Source organism: Mandrillus leucophaeus, unplaced genomic scaffold (genome assembly GCF_000951045.1).
Source record: "Mandrillus leucophaeus isolate KB7577 unplaced genomic scaffold, Mleu.le_1.0 Scaffold62, whole genome shotgun sequence".
NCBI lineage: Eukaryota > Metazoa > Chordata > Mammalia > Primates > Cercopithecidae > Mandrillus > Mandrillus leucophaeus.
Window position 1 is genome coordinate 3,261,278 of NW_012106697.1, and position 11,378 is coordinate 3,272,655.

At 46.3% G+C, this 11,378-nt stretch overlaps 1 protein-coding gene across 3 annotated transcripts in view; it reads right to left on the reverse strand.

The window, feature by feature from the left end:
* Positions 1-1,108: 1,108 nt before the first annotated feature.
* DCTD (dCMP deaminase) overlaps positions 1,109-11,378 on the reverse strand; it is a 42,188-nt gene continuing 31,918 nt past the window's right edge. For all 3 annotated transcript variants that reach the window (XM_012000132.1, XM_012000131.1, XM_012000133.1), the window contains 3 exons: positions 5,502-5,618; positions 4,058-4,154; positions 1,109-2,480 (listed from right to left, as the gene is read on the reverse strand). In XM_012000132.1, the coding sequence (XP_011855522.1) occupies positions 2,402-2,480; positions 4,058-4,154; positions 5,502-5,618 (293 nt within the window). In that variant the 3' untranslated portion in view covers positions 1,109-2,401. The remainder of the gene's footprint in view (positions 2,481-4,057; positions 4,155-5,501; positions 5,619-11,378) is intronic.

Sequence of the window (11,378 nt, forward strand, 5' to 3'; positions counted from 1 at the left end):
TTTAAATGTAGTCCTTCTACCGACGTTTCAGTGAAAGATGGTTTCCTTATTGTCATTTATTAGCCATGACAAGCAGCAACATTGGCTCAGATACAGTCTCCCTTCACCACAATTATCTAGTAATGCCTGCGAGGCACAAGACTGCGCAAAACCCCTTCCTTCTGGAAAGCCTCTCCCGAAGGCACCAGTTCAAAGCAAACCTCTATTAACTGGAACATGAACATCTGCAGAATTCTCTGGATAGGACAGTTCTACTATTCTTATCGTGATCCTAGAATCGAAGACATAATCACACTCCAGTCACCAGGAAACCAGGGTCGGTTCATAGGTGGAAGCGTCACAAACCCCCAGCGACAGCGTGTGCCCCCAAATAAACACCCACCACTGTCCTGAATACCTGGACTTCCCTTTTAGCAAAGACCCTTCCCGCCAGCCTCCCCTCAAAGAGAGAAAAAGAAAAAAGTCAATTTTCTTTTTCACTGAAACTGAATGTAACGACCGACAAAATATAAGATAGTATCAAAATTAAATAAATTAGATGCGCTACGGGCTTATCAGCCCCTAGACATATTTATAATGTGATGTGACGAAAATGACACACTCCATGCCAACAGGACTCACAAGTCTTGTGACTCACAGCAATATGGAAATCTCTTATTTTCTACCTTTCAGTCTACTGATTCTTCCACATACCTTTTGTTTTATGTATTTTGGAGCAAACAGAGGGCGAGGAGTTTGAAGGAGAAAAGACAAGGAAATTTAGAAGAGAGATTGGAAAGAGGATAAGGTGAGAAGTCAGCAAAGGGCAGAACTTGGGACTGAAGCCTTCTGGTGGGGCAGAGGCCTGGGCCCTACCAGATGGCCACACCTTGGACCAGGGCAGGGTACACAGGAGGGAGGGTAGGACCAGCAGCTGCCTTAGCGTCTTACATAAATCTGGTCCATAAAGCAGCCCCAGCCATCAACCCTGGGGAGCGCACACAGCTCGGGCATCTCAGATTATTCTTTGAGCATTAAAACATATGTAATGTGCTTCAGAGACAATACAGAAAGGACAGGAGCGGAGAGTTAAGCATATAATTATAGTAACATAAAAACGTACATGCTCTGGCAAGGTAGATTTTAATAAGATTTTAATATTGGTAAGGAGCCAAATTACAGAATACCCTAGAATGTGGAATACAAAATCTCAGAGACAAAATAAAAACTCATGAAAATATAAGAGCACTTTAAAAAGGTAATAATCTTTAGGATAAAGAAAGCCTTTTCTCAACGCAGGTACTGAGCATGTTTAATAAAAGTTAAATGAGATTAAAGGGGCACAGCCACATGCTCCCCGCCCCGCGGTGACTAGGAAGGCGATGTTTGTGTAGATGAAGGCATGGAGCCAGGGCACAGAGGAGCTCTCAACACCAATAGTGCTGCAATAAACTGTCTCCACGTGGGCGGCATTTCTCACAACCACTTCCGGGACAGGAATTAATGTTCTCTCCAGTTGCAGAGGGGCTTGTCAATGAACCACGCTGGCATGCGGAGGAGGGGGCAACACGTCCACACCCGGGACCCCTCCCATCCACAGCCCCAGCTGCCACCACGGCAGGGCATGGGCTTTGGGGGTAACAAGGAGAGATAGGCTGTCTCCTCTAGGAACAACTCATTATTCAGCTAAACGAAATGGAAGAGCTCCATGTGACCAACAAACCCAAACTGAGCCAAAACGGCAGGGGGCCCCACCCCCAGAGGGATAACATGCCACCACCCTGGGTGCAGCGGGAGAGCAGGGACGGAGGCAGTCTCCCTGGTTCAGTTACGCTCCTCGTCTGTCAGGACAGATGTGCCGCCCTATCTCCGATTCCAGGAGGGTGGCTGGGGGTTTCCCTCAACTCCGCAGCAAAGACTTCAATGCTACTGTCATTTGAGGCCTCATTTTCTTCCAAGGGCACTATATGCCATGCTTCACTTGGGCCAGATGTTCAGATCAGTGTGTCTGCTCGTCCCCGCTAAGAACACAACAACAATTATTTATTTGTCCTTCCAGCACATGTAGCAGTGAAGAGAGGCTGCCGGATTGCAGCGGATGACAGACAGCTGATGCTCCTCTGAAGAGCCACAAGCATCCCAGCCAGCCGGGACACAGGAAGGGGAAGCGCCCTTGTTCTAGCCCTGTGCACCAGGCCACCACAGGCTCCCCTATTTTAAACCCTAAATCAATAGTTCAAACAGATGTAGATTCTATGTGACAGGAGAGACAGTAAGGAAGATTTGAGGCTTTATATTCTTTAGATGTCTACTTTTGCCGTACTGGCTAGTAAAAAGTTATGTGTAACTTCAAGATGAAAGGCATTAGCAGCTTCTTAGAAGAGGATAATCCCAATCTCCTGGCGATTTAATGAGATGTAACTCACTGAAGCTTTTGACTCGGTCTGCTGTTAATTGAATCAAAGTCAATGACAATCTTGCTGCACTTCGGTGTGAATTTCCTAAAAATAAGAAAAACAAAAACAAAAACAAAATACAGTTATTATCTGGTGAGTAGTTACAGCAATTTGTTTACTTTGGCTTAACTCGTATTTTCTGTGCAGAGAAAAAAATGTCCTGGGATTCACTTGCTACTTTATCTCTATAGGAGCCAATTATAGTGCAGCATAGAGAGAGAAACACGGACCAGAAAAGACTAAGACAAAAAAAGATGCGTGGGGTAGTGTGGTTTGTATGGTTTCCAGCTATCTGAGTTCATGAATTAGTGGGGAGTCAAAGGATTTCTAACAAGTTAGCTGCACAACATGGTATCTGATTACTAGTTTTCCCATCAGATTTATCTTCTTTTCTAGAAAATTTTGGCAGCCAAGTTGGAGTTGCTCTAATGCAAAAAAAATAGTAAATTTTCTTTTGCCACTTATACGTAGCAAAAAACGACTACCTTTAGTGAGGAGTAATTTTTCAAATTACGTTCTAATAATGCAAACATAAACCAACTTTTTCTTTTTTTTTTTTTTTTTTTTTTGCTCATTAACTTTTCACTCATTCCTCATTACTTCTACAACAATTAAAAAGAAAATATTTGGGAACAAAACAAATTCTTTCAAGAATCACTGAACAAGTAAGTAAATAATTTGAATTTAAAGTCTCAGAAAGCACCACAGTTGAGTTCATGAGATATGCTGAGCCATATTCCTAATAACCAGCACAGGGGGCCAGGCACGTCACCTATGACAACGGTCCCACCGCTGCTGAACGCCAATACCATGAAGCGCTGGAAAGCTATAGAGTCCCAACCGAATTTTCTGCCATGAATTAAAGGTGGCTGAGCTTACTTGCAAGTAAAATATACCTCACAACCTTTTCTTAGCAAAGACAATCATAAAAACCGTAAGACTTCAAATCTCAATGCAAAATGTTGCTGTAAAAAGAATTCCCAGGTGGCTCACACTTGTAATCCCAGCACTTTGGGAGGCCAAGGTGGGTAGCTCATGAGATCAACAGATCAAGACCATCCTGGCCAACATGGTAAAACCCTGTCTCTACTGAAAATACAAAAAAATTAGCTGGGTGTGGCAGGGGAGGCTGAGGCAGAAGAATTGCTTGAATCTGGGAAGTGGAGGTTGCAGTGAGCCAGGATCACACCGACGCACTCTAGCCTGGTGGCAGAGACTCGGTCTCAAAAAAAAAAAAAAAAAGAAAAAAAGAATCCCCAGTCTTTCAATCTGGCAGGCTACTTCCATCCTAAATTTTCTATGCCAAAGTTGTTACATTTGCAAAATTTACCAAGGTTTGGCGTTCCCATTATAAAACTTGTGAATGTTTACACTTCTCACTTGAATAATTAGTCTAACTCCTGGAAAGTTCCTGAAATTAAAGTACAATCATTAAACAAACTGTCTTCAGATTTTCCTGTCACTGCTCTTAAATATCTACCCCTAGTCTTTAAATTCTTATGCCCTTGCATTTCTAAAGACACCTCCAAGTGTGGAAGTCAGGCATCACAAGGAGGAGACAAGGTCAAATACGGCTCTTCATCAGCCTTCACCACCCCCTGCCCTGCGTTCTCCCTGCTTACCGGAACGTCACCCCAGCCATATCAAACAAGAGCCTCGCAGCTGTTGCCTCGTCACTATCATGGTATTTATCAGACATGAAAATAACTTCTTTTATACCTGTAAGGTAACAATGGGAGCTCCCTTAGTAAACGCACATACAGATGCTGCAAAAGACAGGTGGAAGCGGCTGGAGCGCTTTTAGTGTCTGTGATTAATGACCTTTTCCGAGTGTGCTTGCAGACAGTGTCCAGTCACTGAAACACATATCTCCCTCTTTCTAATACAGCAGAGGGCGGATTATATCTAATCTTCCCTCCAGTCTTCATGGATTTTTTTTTAAAACAAATGCAAAGGGAAAACATGTCAAGTAGTCAAGCCTTGATCCGATTAACCAATTTCCATTACTACAAATCATCTTTATTCACGAGGTAGCTTCTCTTACTAGTGGGAGGACTAATGGAGGGAGTGGGGGCTGCTGGCAAATCCAGAGGTGGGCACCACGGTGCTTCCCAGCATGGCTTTGCAGACCACTTCGAAGCAGCTCTCCAGAGGGCACATCTGTCTTCTTGTCCTGATCTCAGCAGGCAGCGCTAACTTGGGAGCCAGAAATCCTGAAGGCCGCTGCTCCACCAGCCTCTGAAGGGAGAGGAGGCTGCGGCGTGGGGCCCACACTGCCCGGCCCACAGGCCCGCTGCCGCCTGCACACCTGAGCACCGCGAGGAGAGCTTCCCAGGAACGGCGACAGCGAGAGCGAGAGCGAGGGAGCCCACGCGACTCCTCAGGACCAGCAGACCGCTTCTGCTCTGAGATCCACGGGGCTGGTGATAAACAGCCCCTTGAAACCACACATCTCGCTAAACATGATCAGTCTTTAAATCTCCAGCCGAGAGATTTATGGAGACAAAGTGTAGCTGAATCTCAGATGTGACAGTTTGAAAAAGGTGAAATATTCAGAATACAATGGTATAGATTTATGGAAACTGTAACATAAGAAAACCTGAAAGTAGTGCCATTTGGGTCTTACGACATTTATATGCCAAGGTATGTTGAGATTCTCAAATATCTACCATGTATTAAATACAAATTAAAACTTCATACAGACTCCCAGCTGACCTTGTTTCTGACAGAAGTTCATTTCTCTCCCTCCCCCCAATCTACGCACAATATGTCAGAGAACAGTAAATTGACAGTAATTATATGCAATGCCTGTGTTGGTTTTTGGCAGCTTGCAGTTTAAGAAGTTGCAAACTAAATTAAAAACATGCTAAGAATCACAGAGGATGCAATTAGTCTTAGAATACCTGGCACCATTCAAAAACAAAACACGGGAAATATCTTGCAAAGTTGATAGTGCAATTAATTTAGATCGAAACAATGGCAATTTAAGATCAAACACATCAGCAGTGAGCTACTGGCGACCACGCAGCAATGCAAATGTGACAAATGAAAAGACCCGCTTCCTACCTGCCTGGATGATGAGCTTAGCACACTCATTACAAGGGAACAAGGCGACATACATACTACAGCCTTTCACATCGGTCGAATTTTTGTTCATGATGGCATTCAGCTCGGCATGGCACACTGTGGGTTTGAAAGGGAAAGAAAGAAAAACTTTGGTTGCAGCTAATGAAGAATTCACTAAGTGTTAACACACTCCATTCCCCGCTCTGAAATAACATATAACAGACTTAAGTAAAACAATTGATTAGAAATGGCAAGTACTAAGAATACCAAATGAGGCCCACGTGGCCTGGCTGTTGATGAGCAGTGAGGCCTGAAGGCACCTAGAGCGGCCAGGACCGCGAGGTCACGCGCCTTCCCCACCCTAAGCGCAGCTCCACTTCACAGCTCCACCAGACCCTGGGGCATGAAAGTGCCCACCTGAGCTGGCTCACGGGCGTGCTGACTTGCTCACACGGGGAGGTTCACTGTGGCCGTTAAGAGGGCTAGGGGATTTTAAGAGCAAGAGAATCAACAAGTGACGAAGCTGAGCGTGTCCATCCTGAGAGATCTGCTTCACCACATCGTGCTCAGCCCACATAGCACAAGGAGAAACGCCAGCAGCCAGACAGGGTCTCGTCCTGTCGCCCAGAGTGCAGTGGCATGATCATAGCTCACTGCAGCCTCGAACTCCTGGGCTCAAGTGATCCTCCCGACTCAGCCTCCCAAGTAGCTGGGACTACAGACATGCCACCAAGCCCAACTAACTTTTTGTATCTTTTGTAGAAATGGAGTCTCACTGTGTTGCCCAGGCTGGTCTTGAAATCCTGGCCTTAAGTGATCTTCCCATCTTGGCCTCCCAAAGCTGTGGGATTACCGGTGTGGACCACCATGCCCGGCCCAGTTTTTTATAAGAAAAACATTCATCCACTGCAATGGCAATGACTAGTTGAGTTCTTGACAGACCAGTCCATTCCACCTGTGATCCCAGGTCACATCCGGACCTGCCTGAGTTCAGAGTCAAGAGGATCCCCTTCCTCCCTCTCTTGAACCTGGCAAAGCTAATGCACACCCCAGGTCCAGTTTGCCTAGATGTTCCCACTCCCTAATCCACAGGGGACGTCCTCCTTGAGTGGGAATGAGCGGTGCCCACAGCACAAACCTGGGTCTGACTCCCTCATCCTGCCCAGCAGGTTTCTGGATGGCCGTCTTGTATCGTGACCGAATTTTCCTGGGTGTGATCTAAAACTCTATGATAAACTCCTAACGGCAGTGACTTGCAAACCCCTCTGATACCAGAACACCCTTAGGCACTTCCAAAATACAGAGATCTGTGCCCCATGCCTGCAGAGTGTCATGGCCTGCGCTGTGGCCTGGGCTTGAATTTGTAAGCGATTCCCCGGGTGATTCCAACGCACAGACAAGTTCCGGAAGGAAGCACTGCCTTCTGGCTCCCCTGGCATCCCAACACATGCTACGCACACAAGTGCTAAAACAAGTATGTGTCAAATGAGTTAATGAATGACACCTGGCCATGGCCCACATCACACAAACCTATGGGGATCTTCAAGGTCTTCCCTACCCTCTGCAGCCCGCCAACCTTCCACACGTAACACTTTCTTCCACGAATTCTGAGGCTTTAAATGAACAGTGGCCTAAATTTATGGTGCTCATACAGTTCAGTCCTGACTCACTTGCCTCATCGCTGATCATTTACTGAGCACCTACTCTGGGTCAGAGAGATGAAGGCCTGGCCACCCTCCCCAGCCAGTCCCCCGTGTTCGCGTGCAGCTGCAGTCACCTCTGTGTGCCTGGGTCCCCCAGCAGCAATGCAATGTTGCAGGCGTAAGGCTGACCAAAAGCTCTCTCAGGAAATGTTAGGAAGTATTCATTTTTGTCTACAAATTCCATGTTTGAGGAGGTCTCAGTCCTGCCTAAAACTGAGCAGTCTCTGCTGGTATTGCAGGAAAATCGAAAGAGGCAGATAAGCTGTGCTTCACTGACCACAGCCCATCAGAGAATAATCCTCGCTGGCCAGAATGACCAGAGCCATGCCCCGAGACTCCCAGGTCTCATAAACCCTGACAGCATGGGAGGACAAGGAAAGACAAGAGAAGGGTGCGAGGGCCCATGCTTGGGAAGGTGCAAGGTGTGGCCACATGGGCGCTGGCCTTGGAGGGGCTCCCGTGACCCCTTCTCCCCTTGTGACCAGGATACTCCAGAACTGGGTTTCACGCTGCTTGGTGTTAAAAACGATTACATGTAATTGTTTCTTTTATTTTCCCCTTGAGGGCAGAGCCCAGCCTAGGTTCTTTGTAACTCCCCCAGAGTCTAATGTGATGCCATGAACATAATGGGTGTTAAATATTTATTGAATGAATAAAGGAGGAAATGCAGATTCCAATTATTGATGGTGACGTTGGGAAGTACTCAAAGTCCTCTTAAATTCAAATATCAGAAATATGCTCTCCTACCTAATAAATAATTTTGATGGCGCTGGTATTAATATTCAGAACTACAGAGCCTCTGCATCTGTTATGAAACACTGTGAGAGCATCCTCTAAGAACTGTCACGCCGACTGCAACAAGCTTCCTCTACTTCATCCCAGGCAGTTTGGGGCAAAATGTAACAGTACAGGTCTGGATTCATTAGTGAAAATTACCATATGAAACAGATTCTCTTGGGCAGCATCTGACATCCCTGTGTATAGAGGGCGATTCATAGAAATAACGCACAAGATTATAAGCAGACTTCCTTTCTTTTAACCGAAAAATCACAAGATGAAGAATGTAAAGCTTCTTGTTAAAAATACGTATATAATATATATATATGATTAATATTAAAAATAAATATAAAAACCATATATATTATATCTGAAAATTAATAACAGCACCATCAAAAATTATTTATTAGATGGGAGAGCATATTTCTGATATTTGAATTTAAGAGGACTTTTAATGTCACCATCAATAATTGGAATCTGCATTTCCTCCTTTATTCATTCGATAAATATTTAACACCCATATATATATGTTTATATAGATATAAAGCTACTGGGCAATATGAACAATAGTGTGTCGGGCACACATGAGCCTCTAAAAGGACAATCCAAAATCCCACATACACAAGACTGGACACTGACAAACAGGAAACTCAAGCGTTCAGCGGAGGGTGTAAGATCAACCCCACCCTGGCCTCTCTTGCTGGTTCTTGCCCGCTTCCCCAGACCCCCTCAGCCCCATCTGATATCACCAGCTTGCCCGGAAGCCCCAGCCCAGAGGAGCACCTGAGGCCGCAACCCAGCCCTGCCAACTTCGCAGCTCCCAGCTGCTGCCTGCTGTGGTCCTGAAATCCAGCTTCACCTTTGTGGCTGACACTCGTCTCTCAGCTCCAGGATCTCCACAGCCCTGAAACTGACCCTCGCTGTCCCCCAGGCCGCCCTGCACTTCCTTTTGGGCCTGTTCCACCTGAGGAGACTGGACTCAGCCAGGCCTCGGCCTCCAGACTGTCCTCAGAGAGGAAACTGGGGAAACGAACTTAATGACTTCCTCCAATTTGTTTAAAGCAGGTGGGTCAGAATCAAGTTTGGGAACTCATTTACTTGTGTCGACTGGCCACCGACACTGGTCAAATAACAGGCACCTGCCAAATCCACTTCAGGCCACAAAGAGCACTGGATGCCTGCCTGGCCTGTGACGAGCTCACGCCTGCCCTGGCTGGCCAGACCGCCACAGGCCAAGCATCCTCCCCTCTGGACTCCCCACCTCTGCCGGCGAGTGTGGACAAAGAGCTCTGCAGCAAGGGGCGGCACGAGGGATCAAGGTCCAATTTGCTGCTTGGAAGCTGGATGACCTTCCACAGGGTGGCTGAGCACTCTTGTAATTTGCAGGAGTGACAGTGGATCTGGGAAAGTGCATTTCCAGCTAACTAAATAAAAGCAATTTAAAAAATACCAAGTACAACCAATGTTTGTGCTTTTCTCCTAAGGTTTCCAGTTTCATTCCTCAATCCTCCAGAACAGGTGACTTTCTCTAAAACCAGCTTTCACTATCAAACACGGCCTCCTCTCCCCAGGCAAACACAAGGCCGTGCTCCCAGCCCCTCCCTCCCTCCATCTCTGACGGCTCCCGCTTCTCTCTGCTCGTTTTTCTTCTCCTGAAAGCAGGTATCCTTAGTCCTTAGTCTAGAGAGGTCATCTTGTCAGCCTTGTAGGACTCTTCTTCTCCTCCTTTCAAGATGAAATCATCCTATCTACAACTGTTACTACAATTTATTTTTCAAATAACTGTCTTCTGGCCGGGCGCGGTGGCTCACGCCTGTAATCCCAGCACTTTGGGAGGCTGAGGCGCGTGCATCACGAGGTCAGGAGTTCAAGACCAGCCTGGCCAAGATGGTGAAACCCCATCTCTACTAAAAATACAAAAAAATTAGCTGGGTGTGGTGGCGGGCACCTATAATCCCAGCTACTCCAGAGGCTGAGGCAGAGAACTGCTTAAACCCGGAGGGGCAGAGGTTGCAGTGAGCCGAGATCACGCCACTGCACTCCAGCCTGGGTGACACAGTGAAACTCCGTCTCAAATAATAATAATAATAATAATAGTCTTCTGACTCTGTAAAGCATACATAATCTCCGGTTTTCTCCAAAACAATGTTTTTCAAACTGCAGGTCATGAAATCAGTTCAGTGAGTGACACCAGCTTTTTCTTCTGTTTTAATGAAACAGGTAAGAAGGGAAGGATAGAGATCAGAATGGATCCCACACACAACATTAAATACTATTCCCAAAAATTATGTTTCAGGTGTCAACTGTGTTTGCTGGGTCACCACGTATCTGCCAATTTCCGTGGTGTAGACATTTTTCCACACAGCCAATCTCCCACTCCCAGCATGACGTGGACTCGGGAAGCAATGTGCCCAGTTGACCTGGGAAGCAATGCGCCCAGTTGACCTGGGAAGCAATGTGCCCAGTTGACCTGGGAAGCAATGCACACAGTTGACCTGGGAAGCAATGCGCCCAGCTGACCTGGGAAGCAATGTGCGCAGCTGGGTCTGATGACCTCATGGGAGCCAGCTCCACAGGCCACTTGAGGGTCTCGTCATCATGAAAACCCAAGATCTCTTCTGGGCTGGAACCTTTGGATTCATCTGCTCTCTTTGGACTCCTCTGTACTCTAAAACCTCTCAGGACTACCACACACTTGTGTTCAACTTTACTTTTCTGTAGGTCCTTTTATTTTTCCTGCCTTTGTGGGCACTTCCCAAGGTAAAATAGTGGTTTTTGATTTTTCTCCCATAGTCACTGACTTTTTATTTTTGAATTTTGAGTTTTGCTCTTCTTGTCCAGGCTGCAGTGCAATGACACGATCTCAGCTCACTGCAACCTCCGCCTACCAATTTCAAGCGAATGATTCTCCTGCCTCAGCCTCCTAAGTAATTGGGATTACAGGCACCTGCCACCATGCCCAGCTAATTCTTGTATTTTTAGTAGAGACAGGGTTTTGCTATGTTGGCCAGGCTGGTCTGGAACTCCTGACCTCAGGCGATCCACCCGCCTCGGCCTCCAAAAGTGCTGGGATTACAGGTGTGAGCCATCACGCCCGGCCAGTCACTGACTAAGAATCCATCTGTTCATAGAGTCTCAGACACCAGATCCACCTGTAAAACCCTGAAATCTGAAGTCTAGCCATAATTGCCCATCTTCTCTCCAGGCCTTTTCTTTTGGGTGGTCGGGGGCTTCCATGTACCTTTCCTCTATGGGTTAATTACCTCTTATCCAAAATGCTTAGGAGCAGAATTGTTTCAGATTTCAGATTTTAAAATATTTGCATTATACTTATCAGGTAAGCACCCCAAATCCAAACATTTGAAATCCAGAGTGCTCCATGAGCATTTCCTTCGGG